At 40.7% G+C, this 21,371-nt stretch overlaps 1 protein-coding gene across 13 annotated transcripts in view; it reads right to left on the bottom strand.

Annotated features, from left to right (window-relative positions):
* Window positions 1–1,014: 1,014 nt before the first annotated feature.
* Window positions 1,015–21,371, bottom strand: part of USP28 (ubiquitin specific peptidase 28) — a 55,543-nt gene continuing 35,186 nt past the window's right edge. For 5 of the 13 annotated variants that reach the window (XM_059068217.2, XM_067038944.1, XM_067038945.1 and 2 more), the window contains 16 exons: window positions 20,890–21,017; window positions 20,002–20,097; window positions 16,813–16,992; window positions 14,581–14,798; window positions 13,548–13,618; window positions 11,908–12,136; window positions 9,844–10,038; window positions 9,112–9,251; window positions 8,763–8,948; window positions 7,665–7,760; window positions 6,796–6,974; window positions 6,615–6,693; window positions 5,723–5,802; window positions 5,031–5,154; window positions 3,381–3,576; window positions 1,015–2,230 (listed from right to left, as the gene is read on the bottom strand). In XM_059068217.2, the coding sequence (XP_058924200.1) occupies window positions 2,055–2,230; window positions 3,381–3,576; window positions 5,031–5,154; window positions 5,723–5,802; window positions 6,615–6,693; window positions 6,796–6,974; window positions 7,665–7,760; window positions 8,763–8,948; window positions 9,112–9,251; window positions 9,844–10,038; window positions 11,908–12,136; window positions 13,548–13,618; window positions 14,581–14,798; window positions 16,813–16,992; window positions 20,002–20,097; window positions 20,890–21,017 (2,373 nt within the window). In that variant the 3' untranslated portion in view covers window positions 1,015–2,054. Of the gene's footprint in view, window positions 2,231–3,380; window positions 3,577–5,030; window positions 5,155–5,722; window positions 5,803–6,614; window positions 6,694–6,795; window positions 6,975–7,664; window positions 7,761–8,762; window positions 8,949–9,111; window positions 9,252–9,843; window positions 10,039–11,907; window positions 12,137–13,524; window positions 13,619–14,580; window positions 14,799–16,812; window positions 16,993–20,001; window positions 20,098–20,889; window positions 21,018–21,371 lie in introns of all 13 variants that reach the window. The other 8 variants (XM_067038949.1, XM_059068223.2, XM_067038950.1 and 5 more) reach the window with 5 other exon arrangements.

Raw genomic sequence — 21,371 nt, forward strand, 5'->3', positions numbered from 1 at the left:
GTTAACCAGGGAAACCCAGTCTCCAGGAAATTCATGCTGAGGTCAAGTACCCTGCCCAAACTCTTGAAATCATTTTTGGTTAAGGGTCACACTGGTTCTTTCTCCCACCCCACCTCCAACATCCCTTCCCCTCATCCTTCTTTTTCACAACCCTTTAAATAAGTAAAGCCATTCTTAGCTTGAGGCAGTTTGCTGACCCTGAAAGAAACTGAGCTGTACCTAAGGCAGCCCCAGTACCCGCCATGGTGGTCTGAGTGGATCCAACACTACAAATGTCCAGCTGTTCCTTTCTTCACCAACTGCAGGTTTTCAAAAGCTCATCAGGAAATAACTAATGTGGAAAGGTACAAGGCAAAAGATTTTACAAGACTTCCAAGGGCAGTCAAGCAGTTGTTAATAGCACAGCCTATGAAGTGAGACACACAAAGGGTTAGGGTCCTGGCTCCACTACTTAGGACACCTATGACCTTGGGCAAACCATAGTCCCCATTTTCATCCCAGGGTTGTTACATAACTGTGCACAGTAATCAGTAATGACAGGTATTTAAAAGCAGAAGGCAAATGGTGCTACTGCCTAGAATTTTAAATAGTAAAAGGTAATCAGTGGGTAAGAAAACTGATCAATTTCCCATGAAACAGATCTTTGCAGTGAGCTTTAAAACACAAAAGCACCTCTGAGTATCTGTAAAAGATGGCCTAACCATTAATTTAACCAAAATATAAGAAATTTGCTCTCAAGAAAATAATTTTTTTGCCTTCTAAATCAGAAAAATTACAAAGTGGATACACTTACATGCGATGCAACTAGCAAATGAGATGAAAAGAGATCAGTCACCACTAGGTGCTGCTCAAGAAGTGACCACTGCCTTTCATCCCCATCAAGCTTCTCAACGTTCTAATGTGCCTTTTTCTTTTCAAGAAGAAAAACCGAAACACGAGAAATGCTTATTGAGTCCATCCATTTCCAAAATAGAAAATATATATTTAAATAAAGGCCATATTGAATACCAAAGGTAAAACAAATACTTTTATTGCACATTTATAAAATCTGCATTGTTGTAGTGTTTTTCCCTCCCACGATTCCCTCATTAATCTTAAAATTTGGATACCCAATTTGGAGCCTTTTAAAAATGATCAACAGGGGATATTTCTCTCTCTACATATACATATATATATAGATTTTTTTTTTTTCTTTTTACAAACCCACATCCCTTATTTTTTAAAAGCAAAAAAGGGGAGGGGCATCAAAATGTTCTTCTGGGCCAGCAGCAGCCTTAGATGTCTAAGTTTTGACAATTTTCAGACAGTAGAAAATTTTACCTAAATGGTTAACTATGAAAACGTGATCTTTAGTCAAGTTTCACAATGCTGTTACTCCGTCTGAAGTCCTTAATGCTTTCCTTTCTTTCACTGAGAACTGAGTATGAGGTTTTCTGGTTTATTTAAAAATATAAAATAAAAGAGAGAGAAGAAAGAAAGGAGAGGCAGCTTTCTTTTGACTTTTGAACATCTTACTGCCACATGCATGACCTTATGTTCTACCCACGTGTGAAAGGGGTAGTGGTTCATCAACAACCTATTTTGTCATCTCCTGTCAAGAGCCAGGCAAGGTGTATACGTCTCCTCTCTTGCAGTTAAGAATTTTTTGAAAAAATAACTAGTAGCTGTTCATATGGTTCAGGTTCTGATGAATCACCCTTCTACTCTGCTGTCAAAAATACTTATGCCTGAAGGATAATTTTAAAAGTGTCAAGAGGCTTAGAAAAAGCCCAAGCATGCTTGTAGGTACAAGAGGCATTTCAGGTCTTCTGCCATAAATCAATACCTTAATACACTGGTTCCTGCCTTTTTTAGTGAAATCGCTTTTATGATTCTGTACCTAAAAAGTGCAATTTTATTTTCAATCCTTCTTTACATACACAGCATGGTTGGGGTCCGGATCTGAATCTGACTTTTCCACCTAATCCCTTTCCCAAGGTAAACACTGTGACAACAGACTTCTGTGCAACAGGCAGTCAACCAGAGACCAGGATGGAACTTGAACACGTGGGGGCTTATTTCACTGTCACAGTTGACACTCCTTGAATTGACTCCATGACAGCTGCAAACCTGCTACAAAGGTCATAGGGCGAATTGGGTCGAATAGTTGGAGGCTCCTTTAAGACAATGATTTCTGCAGAAGGATCTAGAAGTCTGGGTAGAAACTCCCCTAAGCACAGCTGCAGATTTTCTGTGGAGGAAAAAATGGATGGTTACTATACAGCTAAATAAATCTCTAAGTAAAAACTAATACGTCTGCAATGATAGGAGAAGGTCTTTCATATAGCCAATCAACCAACCTGAAAGGTTAAAGCATTGTTCTGGCCAGCTAATGACAACTGATGATTCCTTCAGGCCAAACCAGTAGCAAAGACCTATTTGCCAACTATACCAAAGTTTTAGGTCACTGTTTTAAGCCATGTGACGTGTGGCAGAATAACACTATACGTTCACTTCATTATGGACACGTCTTCCAATCAATCATCCTTTAAAATTTGGGGAAGTACCATAAATATAATGTACCGTAAATATACTACTGCCATAAATATAATGCTGCTCTTTTCCTTCAAGTAATTAAAATATACCAGTGTGTACATGGCATTATGTAAAGCTATATATCACACATGGTCTAAATAAAAACTGAAGACATTAAAACAAAATTCACAGCTACTAATTATTATAGAATTTTTCAATACATATTATAAACTTGAACACTTTAACAAGTCAATAGAATATGTCTACATCAGTGAGAAACTAACAAAGAGGATTCATATTAGGATACATAGCAACTTTCTAAATCTATCAAACTCACCTAAAAATACCTAGTTTTAGGCTCCCTTTCCAAAATGCTTTGGACATGCACAGACGTTCCATTTACTGATTTGTTAACCTTGAAGGCATCATAGTTAATAATATGTTTGTGTCCTGCAACTTCAAGTCACAGGAAAATTTAATTATGGCCCCAACAGGTAATCAAGCTGCATAAGTAGATTTTTATTTTTAAACTAGAAAATTAAAGTTCCGATTTCGGCAGATGAAAAAGTAACAGCAGTCTGACATTCCTGGAGAGCAGTGATTTATTTCAAACAGGGCTGGCTGGCTGGCTGGCTGTGGAGGTGATTCAGCAGCCACAGAGGAGGTAAGGGGAGGCTAAGAAGGACGGGGGTTCAGGCTCCCATTCCTTGTTTCAACAGAGTAGATGTACTTTTGACTCATTTATATTCTAGGGGATTCCAGCCCCTTAAAATGGTTTGACAACCAGTACTACAGACTGAGTCCACGGCAATTTCTAGAATTCTCAAGGGCCTTAGAAATTACTGGAAGCGGCAACAACAACACACCTGCAATATCTTGCCCAAGGTAAGAGCACCAGTGGTTTCTCATGATCTCAATGGCATCCAAGTCATCCTTGGAGATGTCGTTATTAATGATAAGGTGAATGCAGGGAATGATCAACTCATTCATCACATTAATACCCTCTGTTACAGAGTGCTCATCATTTGTTTCAAAGAGAGAAGCCGCTTTGGCATTCAGCTCCTATAGATAACAAACAGAGTGAACAAAAATAGAAGTCTGAAAGAGAAGATAAATATCCATTTTAGAAGAGCCTAAACAAGTACTTCCCAAACTTCACTGTACATTGGAATTGCCTGGGGATCTTCAGAAACTACTGATGCCCCAACCCAAGCAAGCGACTGACTGGTATTTGGGTGGCCTGGGCGCCGAGACGTTCTTTTTAATGCTCCCAAGGTGACCCGAATGCAGCAAAGTCTCTGACCCAGTGGCCTAAGCTTACAAGTCAAGGTCATGTTTAACACCCGCTCCTATCAAAAGGCCTATCCAATGGTTCTCAATCTTCACTGAACATCAGAATCACCTGCAGAAGGCAAGCTGGTGCCCAGGCCCCTCCCCAGGAGACTGGTTTAACTGTCTGGGGAGACGCCTGGGTCCCAACCATGGGAAAGCTCCTTAGGTGATTCTGACGCACACTGGGGGTTGAGAGCCAGAGGTGGAAAGAATCTAAATCCCTAGTACTGTCTCCCTGAGGCAGCTGAGTGGGACATTCAAAATGTAATCTGTATTTGGTGATTTAAAAAATAAAAGCACGTCTTTACTAAAATTTAGGTCCATCAAATCTACAAGGCCCTTTTTTCAGCTTCAAAGTGCCCTGCCATACCTATAACTGATGCAGGAACCCAAGTCTAATCAGAAAATGAAGCTTCTGAGATAAAATACATGTCATGACTTAATCTCCTCCACTTGGTATTAACAGAAGCAGTGGGAGAAATGCTGGCCTGACTCCTCCCGTGAAGGGTGATCCTGCCGGGTGTCAGAGAGGCTAAAGGCAAGCACATGGGTCTGGGAAAGCCGCCTCTGTAGTTTCTGAAGGACAAGCACCTGCAGGAACCCCTGGGGAGGCAGAGGGGACATGGGTCTCCTTCCCACGTGGCGGCCAAATGCAAAATAGGTCAGGATAGATCTCCAGTGGTGTATGACGAGGATATTAACAGAATGGCAGGACCAATCCTGATGGTTCATACCTTTTTTAAAAAAACTGGAATCTCTTTAGAAGTCACTAAAACTCTCATCTACTAGCTTAGCAGGGAACACAGGAAAAACACACATTTCTTACATGTTTACTCTGGGCCAGACACCAAGAAAACAGCTGAATAAGAAGAGGATCTGTGCTCAAGAACTCACAATCTAGTAGACAGGCCACGTGATAAAAGCTCTAATGCAATACATATAAAGGGCACCGAAATGGGGATAAGTGATTCTCACCTAACTTCTATCAGGGGTGGAAGAAGAATGACATTCACTGAAGTAACTTAAAATAATTTGTTTCCATGTAAAACTACTCTTCAGAGTTTGGAAAAAATCTAAAACCTGTTGGAGACTTTTTTAAGTTGTATTTCTTCACGGCTTCAAGGAGCAGAGGTAAACACAATAAAATAATTAAAAAGTCGTAAGGCTTTACAATCAGTACAAACCAGAAGGCATTTTCTTCGGTATAGAGCGATCACCGACTCTTTCACGCCCCGCCGGGGCCCCTTCACCAGCAGAGCGGCATTGCTCTGGTAGGCGTACACCAGGTAGGAAAGTGCCTCTTGGTACCTTAGAAAGTGGTAGATAAAAAACAGCTCAGTGCTCCTTCCCCAAATCCAGGGCTTAGTCCCCCACAGTGTTCCCTAATACAAGAATGCAACTGGCTGAAATGATGGAAAAGTCTTAACGATGGAGGCAGCATGGAGCACTGGGAAAAGCCTGACGGCCGAAGACCACAGCCGGTCTCAGCTCCTCTGCAAACTGGCCGAGAAACCCAAGGCGAATCATGGAACTTCCCCGGGCTTCTGTTTCTCCCAACTCTAAAACACAGAAGTGGACGAGAGGCTCACTAAGGTCCAGGCCAACTCTTAAAATTCACTTTCTGAGTTCATTTTCACTTATCACAAAGAAAACCTGGCCATCATATCTCTCAACTAAGAAATCTATCATTATGTAAAGGATGAAAAAACATGTGTGATGTTCAGAGCAGAAGTGAAGTGAAACACTGGAAAAAGGTAGAGGCACAGGGTACATGTGAGAAGGGGGGTGAAGGGGCTGTGGTCTTCTGAATTCCTGGTAGGCATCAATGAATAAGTGTCCTGACCAGTAATCTCAGTGACGTAAGAGGCCAACTTACTTTCCTTTCTGATAGAGTTCCAGGCCTGTCAGGAGATACACAGACACCTTTCGAAACAAACTGTAATCTTCATGCCACTTCTGAAAAGGAATGACAGCCATTCACGATTATGACCACCACTACTTCTACCCTTTCCACCACAGTAAACTGCAAACTCAGTACAAATACTCATTGAGCACATACGATCAGGCACGAAAACAGGAGACACGAAAGCTTTCAGATAATAAAGTATTCGACATTTAGAATTAATGTCTACCGCTGACCTTAATTTTCCATGTCTTGTTCCTTCCACCAAGGAACAGAAATACTCATTTCGTATGAGCTTTAGAATTTTAGGATCTTAATTTCCAACACCCACGTCTAAGTCATTCAGCTCTGGTCTAAATGAACGGCCTCCCGAGTTCTGACAAAACCATCCAGATGATGGAAGACGGAGGGACACGGCCATTCGAACCTCACAGAACGACACTAAGCTCAGTGGGGGTGGTGACATACCTTAGGTGGCACAGGACAGTGTCTTTCCTACAACACGATGCCTTTTTTGAAAATCTGTAGTCATGCATGCATTTTAATGTGTAAAACTCTTAATTTCCGATATAGAATTGTTAGAGAACTAAATTATTTAAAGCAAGCCAAAGCCATGAATTCAAGAATTTTATTGCCCAGAACAGGGCTAAAGTGGGTATTTGAGAGAAATGAAGTGCTGATTCAGTCTAACAGAACAATGGAATAAAGAAAGTGGCCATTCTAAGGGTAAGAAAAGATCATTCATTCATTCTCACCCAGCTTTTTTGGGGGGGGGGTGGGCGGCGGGTGGTCAGTCTGTGATAATATAACATTGTTGGTTTGGCCTCAATGTGCTTGCTTTGTAGATGTAAAGAGAAGATCTCACCTTGTACTCCTCCATATTCATGTCGTCTGGACCGATCTCCTTCAGTTTTGCTTGAGCCACCTTCATAATACTGATTGACCTGTGAACAAAGTTCAGAAAGCAATGAAAGCTCCCCCTTCAGAGGAGCTGGTCAAGCCAGACCCAGAAGGAAGGGTGGTTCACCGAAGCAGCCCCTCCTCACCTCTCATCGTAGCTAAGATTTTTGTCTGCAAATTGTTCCAGAAGGGTCCGCTCTACTACCCTTTTAGGCGCTTCATTTTGGAAGAAGTAGACAAGCACATGCTGAAGTCGAGGATCACTGTGAGAGGTGGGGGTCTCTTTGGCGAGCTGATAGAGCCTGGAGTACTCTTCATGGAATGCCTGTTGAAGACAGAACTGATGGTTAGAGAAGCGCACACTGTGACCTTCCACACACAGAAACTGACACCTAAGCGCTACAGAGGTTTTCATCACTCTAAGAAGACTTCTGAGAAGTTCTTCTTACCGAGACATGACAGAGGCAACTATGGAATCTGAAAGTTTCTTTCATTTCATAAGGATAAAACTCCTCTGGCACCAAAGACATACTGTACTCACAAGAAACTCATCTTCCTCATAAAGTTCTCAGAAAAACAAATATTTAGTTTTAACTGTTTCAGGCATATCCTTGAATACCAAGCACCTGAAATTTTAAAATCCACATGAATGCAATTTCTTCAAGTACCTTAAATTTTATCCAAGTACGTTAAAAAGCATGGCCTTTATTCTTATACTATGGCCCCCAAATTACAAAGGCAAGGTCCCATTCACAGCTTTATGAACAGACGGCTCCTAAGAACAACAAGCCCTCCAGGCCAGGTGTAACACAGAACACCAAAGCCGCATCAGTGCCAAGAGAGGAGAAGCCATCAGTGCTGTGAGATGGCTGGGTCGTTAGGCGGGCAGGAAAGGAAGTTCTACGTTTTACTTCGATGAAAACCTTTTAATCCCACTTTTTAGCATCTAAGGAAATTACTGCCCCGTGTTATGATACCTGTGGTATAAGGATGAGAATTCAAAAAACAGAGATACCTTAATAAGCCCTGCTTCAGACCCATCTCGGTCAAAGGTCTGACGGGCTTTAGCTATGGCCAGGATGACCCCTTGCATGGCAGGGCTCAGCATCACCTACCACAAGAGGGCACAAAACAGAGAGAAAAAGGAGAGAAGAAAAGTTCAAAAGAAGACTGTATGAAAGACAGGTGCACAGACGGCTGCAGGGAAGCATGGCAGCGTGCTCCGTGGCTGGAACCCACCGCGAGGCCAGGCTCACACGCTGGGTCCTACGCACATTCACAGCCCTGGCCCTCTGCACAATGCCAAGACTTTGCCCAAGACAAGCTATTCCGACATATTCTCTCTAATTTAGCCAATGAATAAAGATGTATGTCTAAAAATACCTGTGATGTGGCGCCGCTACAGAATCGAGCTAAATTACGACTCTCGGAGGGGAAGTGTCTGAGGCGAGAGTCCCACTTGAGTTCTATAATTTGGGTGTATATTCTAAATACACCAGTATTTTAGAGTTTTACTAGGACGAAGAGCACATTTTAAACAGTCTGGAAACTAGGGGATACACAAATAACACTTTACAAAGTGAAACTCTTACAATGATTAAAAACATACCCCACAGGAAAAAACAGAAACCTGAGGACAGGATTTCCGACAGTTAGTGTGTGGTGACAACTGTACAGGCGGTAGACAATGAACAACCTGGAATTCTACAGCTTCTCCCTAAAGCTTCAGAATTAAAAACACCTTCAAGTCACACCTGTTTTTTTGCTCACTGGACAGCTGAAAACTTTGTATTTGGAGGAGACACAATGGACTAATATTACCAAAGACAAAGACTCCTAAAGGCAATTTCTTTGCTCATAATACCAAACAAAAAACTAACTTCTGTCTTTCCGAGCCATCTGGACTCTGCAGCGGCCTTCGTAAGGACAGGTCTGGGTAGATGTATACTGGCAGCAGGGTACAGTGGTGACTGGGATAGGCCCTCCTGCCCATTACTTGCGTCAATGAGAAAACAGTAACTATTGCCAAACACCTCACACAACTAGATTCAGTCACATGAGAAGGAAATACAAGACTGACAGCAGACAGCTAAACCCTGACTCATCTCTGTACCTCCTCATCATATCCATCTGCATCAGATCTAACCAGAATCCTTCCCACACTGGGAATCTCGACTTCAGAGACCTCAGCATTAGGCTGGGCAGCAGACTCTGCGTCATGAGCCTGTGCGGGCTGCTCGGGCTGCTCTGCAAGGTCTGTTTCCGGGGACATGGGCTTCTGGGGTTCAGCTTCCTTAAGCTGTGGCAGCAGAATGGAGAGAAAGAGTAAGAAAAAAAACAGAAGAAATAAAGAGGGATTGGTTAAATGCAGCAGGCACAGGATAACAGAAATGCGAGAAACTGTGGCCGTTTATTGCCAAGAGCCCACCCTTCCTGCACTTGGGCTTCTAAGCCATTCTCACCTCACTCAACGCTGCTTCCACACCACTCTTCTCGTAGGCGCGTGCCGTGTTTGCAATAGCCTGGGCGGTCTGCTCCTTCACGATCACGGCATGTTCGGAGGACAAGCAGCGAGCCCCGTGGGAAGAGGCGACTGAAGACTCTGATAAAGAACCGCACAAAGGAATTAGCATCTGATGGGAAGTGACCTCTAGAACACTCTGTAAAAGGCAAGCAGGATTGATACCAAGTTTCATGTGCAAACCCTCTCACAAACCTTTTTAAAAAAACCTATGCAAATTTCCCCTAGAAACGAGTGACTAAAAGAAACGGCTACTTCAGCAAGAAGCCACTGATGGTGCTGTAAAGTTTAATGCGCTCCTAATGCTGCCATATTTCTTTATGCCAAGAAGCCTTCCTACCAACAACCATCTGTCAGGAAGATCACCTTTGGAGAACAGTTTCCATAAAATCTACCTATTAATCCTACGTAGTTTCTCCTGCAACCTGTTCAGCAAAGAGCTGAACAGAGTGAAAGTACAGGTAGCTAGTCTTTCTGCTCTTACTTCTGCTCAGCAGAAATGACAGTCCAGAGCCACAGGCTAGGCCGTCAGGTTGTGCAACCAACTCTATCTGAACTCCAGCGCGCAGACCGTGGCACGGCTCACTCAGCTGAAGTGCAGTGCACGGGACTGGCTACTGGAGCACAGCATGAATCCCACCAGATCACCGGCACAGACGCCCTTCGCAGGTACCTTGTGATGAAGAGAAATCCTGTGATGCTGAGCTGGTGGAAGACTCCATTTGAGGGATTTTGCAAGACTGCTCTTCTTCCCACTCCTCTACTTCCTGCTCAAACCTCCAGTTATCTTCCTGAATGTAATGCTTAAGTTCAACAGAGAGGGCTTCCACTTCTCCTGACATCTGATCTAATTCACTCGGGGCCGCCTCTGAGGAAGGACAAAGGCAGAGTTTAAACGAAGTTCCACCAAGCAAAAGGTCTCAAGGAATCCAAAGGTCCTTTCTAGAAAGAAAGAAAGTAAGACACTGTGTCTTTTTTTCTTACTCCTAATGAAAAATAACATACACAGGTACATAATCCATCTGAAGTACTGATGGTATCAGGGCAACAGTCACAGCACCCCAGTTAACAGTGCCTGGCATGTTAACAGGTAAGGCACATTGAATATTTGTTAAACGAATCGATCGACAATAATGACTAAGGATTTGGAGCAGAGGCCAATCAGTGACGAAGTAGCAAGAACAAACCAAACATTTCTTGGAAATTGAGAAAATCATTAGATCCAATGGATATTTCAAGGTAGATAGTTTTATCAGCGTAACCAATGCTCCTATTACTGATAAGAATATCCATCTCAAGACGGCTAGAGATGAATTCCAAGGCATTTATACCCCCTTAAGTTTCACACAATCAAGTGCTATAAGAAAGCAAACTGATACAAAGGTTAGATGGTCAATAATACCTGGTTCATTAAAGGCTATGATGAAAAATGGCAAGGATATCAAGGACATATTAGATCTCATTTCTAACCCTGTGACCAAAACAAAACGTAAAAACCTACAGCAGAATAGCGCATCCACGTTACTGGTTGCTATTAACTAGTCTTTTCACTAAGCAAATGACAGTTTCCACTTTTTGTCTGTTTCTGTAATATAAAAATGAGCCATACGTGTAACAACAAGGCTCCTATATACCACCAACAGCCAGCACAATTATTTGTACAGTAACTCCCACGAGCAGCTGTTCCTGCTTTCACACTGCAAACATGCAATTATGAAGATCAGTTACTGTTAAGTGATCATTCTCTCCATCCCTTATCCCTCAAGCACACACTAACAAATCAGAAAGATCATTTGCTGCCCGGACAAAATGCCTTATGTGTTTTCTTACTGATGCAACACAGTGAAGTTTGAACACTAAAAGAAGATGCCTTCCATGATCTCAGATGTGAAAGGAAGAAAGAAAGAGAGAGTAATATAAATGGAAAACAGCACAGAACCTGGAATCAGAATATTTACTGGCTATAAGACTCCAGACAAGTATAGAACCTCAGCCGGAAAATGTGGGTGATAAGAATTCCTGCCCTGCCTACCTCCCTTTTAGAGTTATAAGTTATTAGAGAAATAAAGTTTGAAAGCATGCAGTAAGGAGTAAAGTACCAACATAAATGATAATTATGATTGCTCTTAGCATTAGCAGTAGTATTATGAGAAGTATGAAATTGTTCAAGCAAGTCCACTTGTAACATCTAGCTATTCTCCAAAGGGTGTAAAAATATGTGTGCAAGAATGTCACTAAAAGAGAAAAAAAAATAGAGGCAACTTAAAAGTCTATCAATGGGAGGCTGGTTTAATAGATTATATACATATTCCATGCAATGGAATTATTATGCAGTTGTTAAAAAGAATAAGTTAGTTCTATTTATAAAAATATAGAGATCACTAAGAAAAACAATTAATGAAAAAGAGGCAGAACAGAATGGAAAAATATCCCCTCTGGGGGGAAAAAATGGGGTGTGGGAGAGATATCGATAAATAAAATCTAGCCTCTGCATAGAACATTTCTTGAAGACTACATATGAAACCTAAGAATGGATACTCGTTGGGCTCAAGGATGGAAGTAGGAAAGCAAATCTATTTTTCCTTTTTAGTCTCCTTTATACTATTTGTATTTTTTAAATACATTATTACTTTATAATAAATCTGAGTTAAAATTTTTATTTTAAACTACAAGGTTGTTTCCTTCCCTGAGTAGTACAGATTTCCCCCACCCTTGGCTTCTGTTAAGGTGTTTTTACCTGCACTGAAGTGGGGTAGCTTGTCGTTAATGTACATCAGGCAGTAAGCACTAACATTTCTCAGGCCCCCATAGGAATCTCTTTCAAGTTCTTCCCAGGAAGACTCGGTAACAGAGATGTCGTTGTACTTGAGCCAGACTTGTCGGGGCTGATTATAGATATAGGCCCAGTAGTGTCCTGCATTTGCTTGTCCTTCATGAACAAGAACTGCATGCAAACGATAAGGCACCTGCAAATCACAAAGCAATTCCTGTATCAGGTTAAGCAAAATGATCTGACAAGACTTAGGTTACTAAAATTCAAAAGTATACCCAACTATCAGACATCAGAAAACTGCCTGTTTATACATGTGGTTGATGTTAGGCTCAAATCAAAACATCTTGTTGATTCAAGATGAACTAACAAAAACACAGCCTTGGAATCTCCTAATTATGTCTTGGTTCCTGAATCTTTAAAATCGGACAACTGAACTAGATGACCTCGTTGAGGCCTCTTTCAACTCTAAACTCCTATGATTATAGATCTAAAACGAAAGATAAATGAGACCTATTTATCCCCCCAGTTCCAAACTCAGTTTATCTAAAAACAGAAATCACCACGACCGCTCATGTTGAGAAGATGTCTACCACACTTGGTACCTACAAGAAGTTTAGCAGCTATCTTGTCCTGTGCCTATTTTATTTGTTAACAAAATCTCAGTTAGCATATTTCATTATGAGTCAGTCTCGTGGTCTCCGTATTCCTTCTTGCAAGTAATCATCCACTTATCTGGGGGTGAAGACCCTTTTAACGACATACTTGTTTGTTTCAACATGTGAAAAGCCTTTTATTCCCCAATATGGGGAAAATAGAGCAATACTTAAGTGCCAAGTAAGTAATGGTGAAAGAAAGGAGAGTCAGCCATCGAATCAAAGTAAACTTACATTTAATCAGTACCTTGACACGTTTTTACTGGTGGTGAAATTTTTTAAATAATAGAAAAGAGAAAATGGGGAACAGCCAAGATTTACATGATGCATTCCTACTGCGCAGCAACACATCTATGCCTCCACGTGACCCTAGAAACAGAGCTCTCCTCCCGCGGCCTATCGTTCACACAGAAGCCAGTGGAGGGCAGGTCCCCAACTGGAGCCTCTTTCCCCTCTACGCCCAGAATGTTACTCTAAACAAAAACATATGTGGAAACTAAAATTTCTGCCCTGCCTACCTCCCTTTTGGAATTACTAGAGATATAAAGCTTGAAAGCACGCTGCTAAACAAAGGATCACAAAGGATCATGGTACTTTGGAAAGGATGGGGAACCAGTCCCTGGTCAGGTTTCCCCCACTGCACTACTTAAATTACCATTTTGTGAGAAATTTTTATTAATATTTAACGACAAACCTTTCAAATACATGAAAAAAAATACCATGTGGCAGAATCAAAACAAATACATTTTAGCTTCTGTGGGTGACAGAAGATACATTGCTTTTTTTTAGCCTAAAATATAGAATAATAGCTATTTCTTTCCTAAAGTTATTTTTATATCTCAGGGAAGTTTCCATTCAGTTTCAAAGAAAACCATCAACTTTTCTTTTTGTATCTACCATTAGCACCATTAGAACATGCCTTGACTACCTTCCCATCAACTTTCATTCTACCTGACGGAGGAGAGGATCACAGTACATCTGCTCAATAGTCTGGGTAGTGCTTGCAATACAGTTCTTTAAATCTGTTAAAAAGAAGAATACTTATGGTTAAAATGATTTCATTACATGTCACCCAGGCAGCTTTAGCTCTGCAAAGAGTACTGCTTCTCTGTATCTGGGGTTCTGACCAGTTCAACTTCACTCTATGAACCACGAAGAAGGACGCAGTTTTAAAGTAGGTGGAGATTTAAGTTACAAAGGCTTTTGGTGTAATATAACTACATAAAGATTTTTTAAAAATCACCTCTTATAATTCACACCAGAATTTCTTAGAGAGAAAACAGTTTCTAGAACAAGACCTTAATGGGGCACTTGGCTGTAAAGTATGTGTCCCAGAGACAGGACCTGAAAGGAAAAGGCAGAACAAAAGGCAGGGCCAGATTTCTATGAATAAGAACCTGGGAGGAATCTAGATTCGTATTATTTCTTTATTGACTGCTCCCTAGATAAAAGGAGAAAGAAGGGGAGGAGGGGAAGTCTCCTCCAAGACAACGAGGCCAAAGGATTTTCGGAACAGAATGCTGAATAATACGATTTTACACTGCGTGCATTACTCAAATATTCTTTGCTTCATTAACCTTCAATAAAGCATACTTCATGTAGAAAAGACTTTAAAAGTGGTAATTCAGGAAAACAAAATTCTAAGTTTGGGTCAACTGAAGCCAGAGTTCAGATGAACTACGGGAAAAGAAAATCAGCAGATGCAGAAAATTCTCAGCCAAAGGTAAGTGTCATGAGTGTCTAAGCTACCCAGGATTTCCCAGAAATTTTGAGGAGGGAATCCAGGAGGGATCTTTCCATGGTAGTAAAACAGAAGTGTGTGACCCAAACTCACAGGCAACAAAAAGTACCAAAGGGGTCACAATCCCCAAAATTCAACAGTATACATGGCAATGGCAGGACATGTACCCAAGGTACCTAACTTCCACATATTCAAACAAACAGAAAAGGCAAAGAGTAACTGGGAAGTACTGAAAGAGCCAACCTTGTATATCTTGTTCAATCTCGCTCCTCCACCTCTGAAGGCAGGTCTTAACAGAGTTTATCTCCTCATCTGTGACCGTTCGAGGAGCTGGGTGTGAGGGCATTTCCACGGAAGATCGGGAAGGTGTAAGTGGTTGATTCGCCATCTTACACTCGTGTAGAGAATCTTCAGAAGAAAAGGTACTTTCAGCATCTTGAGACGTGCTCTCTTTACTTGTACTGAAGGAAGATAAAAAACATGCTCAGATGATGATTTCCAAAATATGCCTTGGCCTAAATTAATGCGCTTTCTAAAGCAAGCTGCCACATGGAGAAGTACAGCTATAACTTAGTGAGCGTTTACTCTGCAGTTACTGAGCCAAACCTTTCCTTTACATGCATCATCTTATTTACAACCTGCTCATGAGACAGGTTCTATGACCAACCCTATTTTACCAACTACAAACCTAAGATTTAGAGAAATAAAGCAACGTATCCAAGTTCACCCAGCTAGTAAATGACAGAGAGGGATTTACACCCAGATCCACCTGGGTTTAAGAGTCTCTGCCTCCTGCTCTCTAACCACTTGCCTTTTCATGAAGAAAGGATGAGAAGGAACATGGAAAAGAGAAGATTGGGACTGGAATAATCAAGTAATCAACTATAGTGTTTCCAAGATGTAACTGACTAAAGTGAGATGGACAGACAGATCCAGGAACAAAAAACACAGAAGAAAAATAGAATCAGCTCAACATCCAACTCACAGGAATACAAATAGGTGGCCCCCTGGGAGAGCACAGCGAGCAGGACTTAAAGGCAGACAATCTCAGCTCTAAGGCGCCTTAGCCAAACACCCAAGGAAAAGTTAGTGGCCTCAGGCAAGTAATCTAATACCTCAGCTATGAAATGCGGGATGTTAACTTCTTTACATCGATGTTGTAAACCAAGAATAAAGTATGTAAATGTAAATTTATCTACTAATTAACTAATGCCAAACAAACTGCACATAGACAAACCAGCAGGAATATAAACTACTCCTGTAACTGTACTTAGGTTTCTGTTTCACACCAAAACTGAAGAATATAAACTTCCTACCTCTGACTTAAAAGAAACCCTCTCTCCCTTTCCCACTTGCCTTTCTCCCATACACAGAGTCATGGAGAAAACCTCTTTTCCCTAAGGACCCCATACATATGGAAAAATAAGCCCAATATAAGCAGAAGAGCAGACATCTCAATCTCAGAAAAGATTACACACACACACACAGAGCACTTTAACATCTAATATAGGCAGTACTATTTTATGTTATTAAACAGATTAAACCACTTTTAAAAAATTAAAACCATTTATATTTTACAAAGGACGCAAAAACATTCTACAGACATCCAAAGAAATACGCATAGGCAGAGTATAAAAGTAAAAGAACCCCCCACCCCTTGCCTCACGCCATCCCCTAGAGATAATCACTCCTACCATTTCGTATGTTCTATCCAGATATGCACTTCTGCACACACATCAATGAATGAATACGAATACATGTGTGTGTGGTGGGGGGAGCTGGAAGAACGATTGTTTTGTTTTGTTGTTTTAACATCAGAGTCTAACCTTTTCTATAGGTTCTAGTGTTTTTGTTAGCCAGGACACACACATCAAATTTGATCAGCGCTGGTCCCAGTGGCTCCTCCAGGCCACAGAGGGTGCTATACACGGCTGAGCTGCAAGAGAATCAAGGGCTCATGTGACATGGCCTCCCTGTCTCTTTACTGGATAAACCCCTCTAGGCTGTCCTCTTCAATTTCTAGCCAGTTCTTTTCCATATCTTAATTTTCTATTTGTAAGTAAGTTTCCCTTCCCTTGATGTTTACTTAGGCATGCACACTTCTTCAGCAAAGGAGAAAATGAGATGTTTTAGAAGATCAGGGTCTAAGGTTTCCTCTAAGGAAGGCCTTTTGTGGCACCTCGCTTATAGAAAGCTCAAAGCAAGGTGGGCCTGCTGGAGAATGAACACTATTCCAAACAGCTCAAAACGCCTCTGAAATAATCCCAACTATCCTGTGGGCAAGACGAAGGCACCAGTGGGAATTATGAAAAATTCACCCAAGTGACAGTTGGCAAAATCCTTCCCTTTAAGACAAAGAGCTCACGGCCTTTGAGCTCTTACGGGGTGAGTGTTAATCTGCTGGAAAGATGGTGCACAGTTCAAATTAAACCCAAAAGCCCATTATACACTATTTTGAAAACTTGTTTGCATTACCTTTCCTTGGATATCAGGTCAGAAGCCGGGCAGTGCGCAGAAGAAAGTGGTAACGTCATGCGTGCATCACTTTGAGATGCAGAGTTTTCTGAGGCAGGTTTTGTACTAGCAAACTCAATAACATATTTCAACATGTCCGGGAGTGGGAACCGAGCTGGGCCCGAGCCGTACTTCACATACCTAGGAGGCAGAGACAATGGTACTCTACTGCCAAGGCTACCTTGTATTTTCAGGCTCGCTGACAAAAGATCTGTTATTTTCTGGACAGTCAATGGAAAGGCTTATTCCTGAACGCCATACAATATTTAATACGTTAATCTATAGAGCAAAAAGTTCTCTAACTACAAAGGTGAAAACTGACAATAACCTAAATTTCTACACCTGGCAAAAAGCATTTAAAATGGGCTCCTAGTCAAAGTCACGCCAGTGATGCTTCCTCTGGATTCATAGCACATTTAGGCTCTTGTCATAAAAGTAAATTCTGTTTCTTAAAGCAAAAGAGATATATTATCATCACTCAAATCTGAAAATAATGCTGGTGAACTAGTACCCAAGGGTTTCTTCTCTGCTGCCGTTTAGATCAAGTACTCTGCAATTAGGAAAACTGAGAGAGAGAAATCTGGAAATGGGAAGCAGGTATTGACAAAGGTCAGAGATAAGAAAATACAAATCTTTCTTCTGCCGAGTCCTACGTACCCTATTATTCACATACCCATTCAACAGCACAGGCCAGGAATAAATTATTGAAGATTTCTTTGGGATTAGTAAATAATAAATGTCTTCAAGATGTAACCAAAACAACTAATTAATTATTTTAATAATACCCAATGTTCTGCCATTACTAGCACATGCTACACTCAGTAAAGAGATTTACTTTAGTGAATTCTACAGTTCACTGAAGACGACAGTCTAAAAATGGTACATAATTAAGCTGACTCATTGGTACGGGTAAACTATAATCCTGGGATTCCATTTATAAAAGGATAGAGTCACTTCACATTTCTCTTCTCTAAAAAAAGCGAAAAAAGAAACAGGCATAAAACTAGGAAGAAGGAAAACTGTCTGTTTCTATATCAAAAAGGACATTATGAAATTAAAAAAATATATAATGCAACTCAAAATCAACCACGTTAGAGGGTACTCTAACTGAAAGGAGAAATAGAATGATTTCTCCTGTGGATCTGCCTGCCACAGAGAGTTACAGCTTTCACTGAAAAGGATATTAAATATGTAAAACTAGAAGAACTTTGAAGAACTGTTCCATTCCTTACATTCCTATTTCCTTGGCTTAATTTCAGCTATCAGCTTACCTAAACTCAACTGGTCTTTCAAGATCTACTTTCTCCATGAAGTCTCCCCTCCATATGCCATGCCCCAAATGCCAAAGGAACATCTCCCCTCTCTGAACTCCTACAGTACATGAACTAAACCTCTTGTCTACCCCATAGACACGGTTAACATGTCTTCTTAAGCTTTCAGTGTCTGTTGAAAGAAGTTATTAATACAGCACTGGCTTGGACCAAAGGAAACATCTTCTTACTGGCACTGCAGCATTGATAATCTGTCATAAGATTTTAAGTCATTCTTTTACATCTGTAACTCTTCTCAAGTTTGCTGTATTTTAACGTGATACTTATACAAAATTTCAGGAAAAAAATTTTCTCTAGGAAACTTATCTTCAATTTTATGACAATCATTTTTCTGTTCTTCTACTGAATTCCTTTAGACCAACTACTTCATACAATGCAGCACTTGTATTAATTTAGTAGAATCAGAGCAAAAGTAGTTTCAAAAAAGATGTCTACACTGTACACAAGAAATCTTATTTTTAATATTAGAGTACCTTATAGAAGAAATGGTAAACATTTTTATTTTTTTAAATAATAAAAGTAATGCATGCATCTGGTAAGAAAACAAATACAAAACAGTGTAAAACAAACCAGAAAAGCCATCCACCCCCATCTCACTTCTACCACCTAATGGTATCCATTAACATTGTCTTGTACAGACTCCCAGGATTATGTCACACACAGACAAGCAATTTTTAAAAAAATTACCCAAGTAAAATTATCTGAAATTTTAAAAGTCACTTTGTTTTAAAAAGAAAGTAGTATCATACTATAGAAAATGCTCCTGTACACTATTTTAAAATCTAAATAAGCCAGAATGCCTTGCTGGTTACTGGCAAATTGAGTATTTTTGAGCTATAATGCATCACGTTAATCTGGTTGTATAAACACAGAACTTTCCAATCTTACAAAGTATCACTAAAGCTTTAAAAGTAAAGTATTGCCACAGGTATAAAGTCCCATAAGTCACTTCCAGGAGTATGTGAGGAATCAATCCCCAGCTTAAGTCTATATTTAGACAACTAGATGATGGATCATAATACCTCTTGGATAAGTTCTTCCTCAGTGAGAGAGAGGGAGCTGGGGAGGGGCACCTGCAGGTACAGGGTCTTTCTCGGGCTGGTATGGAAGGTTCTGCCCGTCAGGGAAATGACTGCGCTAGCAATGAAGTGGGTAGGGGTGGGGTGGTAGCAGCAAAAATGCTAAGCAGACAAAGCGGGAAAAGCCACTGACAGTGTACATATGATTTCCTTCCTGCACATTAAATCAATGGGCTCTCTTCTACTAGAGAGAAATGACACTGACTCCTCCTTAGGAAGTCACGTGGTGATTCCACAGAAACAGTCCGTGTAGAACAGATGAACAAAAAGGGAAAGGTCCCTCCATAGGAGAAAGGACTTGGTATGTGTCACAAATACAAGCCTTCAGTTTCAGTCAGCACCACTCTAGGGAGAACACCGTTGATTTACCTTCCCCAGGCACCTCAAAACTGCTTTCCCAAGACAAAGGGCTTAGAGTTTTGTGGCAGTTACCACAAAACTTGTGCTTGTGAAAAAGATGGCAAGGAGAGCAGAAAAAGTAAAGAGCTGAGAAATCAGACCTTGGCTGCTCTTCAGTGCACTGCCAATTGTGTGACTTGGGTCACTAAGGTTCCCTGTGACTACTATTGCACATCTGAAAGACAGTTTCACACTTAGAAACACATTTTTCTTATAGATTTTATAATATAACACTAGTTAATACTTAAAACTCTTGAATTTTTAGATAAAAGCAAATTATCCGATTTTAATATCCTACTCTATCTTTCACATTCCTAAGTACAAAGGTGTCTATGACTTACCTTTCCAGTTTTTGCTGCAGAACTTTTATTTCCTCTTTCAACTTTCGTATACACTCTCTTTTACTTCGAACAAGCTCTTTGCTCCTGTACATGTACCTAAGCAAATAATAATACCACAAACACAATTTATATTTAAAAACATTAATGACACAGAGTTTCGGCAAACTTGGGATACAAGGAAACTGCCTTAATCAGACAAAGGATATCTATGAAAACACAGAGCTAACAGCATATTTAATGGTGAAAGACTGAAAGCTTTCCCCTAGTATCAGGAACAATCCAAGAATGCCCACTCTTGCCTTTTCTATTCAGTATTTTACTGGAGGCATAGCCAGTGCAGTAAGGTAAAAAAAAAAAGAAGTAAAAGTCATACAGATAGAAAAGGAAGAAGTAAAGCTGCCTTTAGGTGCAGATAACATGATCATCTACACAGGAAATCTCAAGGAATCTACAAAAATGCAACAGAACTAATAAGTGAATTTATTAGTAAGGTCAAAAGATGCAAAGTTGGGCTTCCCTGGTGGCGCAGTGGTTGAGAGTCCGCCTGCCGATGCAGGGGACACGGGTTCGTGCCCCAGTCCGGGAGGATCCCACATGCCGCGGAGTGGCTGGGTCCGTGGACCATGGCTCCATATACTGTTCACCAGACAGCAGGGCTTTCACCTAAAGCCTAGCTACTCAAATTGTGGTCCAGAGATCAGAAGCATCAAACAGCATTGCCCTGAGAGCTTCTCAGAAATGCAAACTCTTAGGTCGCAACCTAGATCCACTGAATCCGAATATGTATTTTATCAAGAGCTCCAGGTGAGTCCTATGTACCATACACTTAGTATATGCTCACTTCTACTGCTACAACACATTAAGAAGACAATCAACCACAGAACTCACCTGTCCATATAAATGATCTGAGGAAATTCCAGCTTATTGTGAATTTTCTCTGGCTGACCAAGGGACTGATTGAACTCAAATCTTGAGAGTTCAAAAGTCAACACTGGAGGTAGTTTTGTAAACCAACGCTATGTCAGGAGTAGAAATGCGGGAGAGAAAAGTTAATTTTAGGAAACAGCAATAGCCAGATTTAAACTATCCCTCATCAGACTTTCTTCCTTTGGTAATCAAACTCATACTAGAGTTCTTTTTTTTTTATTATTATTCCAAACAGTAAAATGACCACTTAGAATCATGCCTTCTTAGAGAATATGGTTAAACACTTCTCAAGACTCCAAATTTACAAGCCAGTGAACAACATTTTAACTCAACTATCATCCTCAGAAATGACAACCCTTAAATATGTGAACTTCACCAAGAATCTACACATCATTCACTGCATCATCAGTATTCAAGAGGTTTAAAACCTGGAGAAAATGGCT

This window comes from Kogia breviceps, chromosome 7, assembly GCF_026419965.1.
Source record: "Kogia breviceps isolate mKogBre1 chromosome 7, mKogBre1 haplotype 1, whole genome shotgun sequence".
NCBI lineage: Eukaryota > Metazoa > Chordata > Mammalia > Artiodactyla > Physeteridae > Kogia > Kogia breviceps.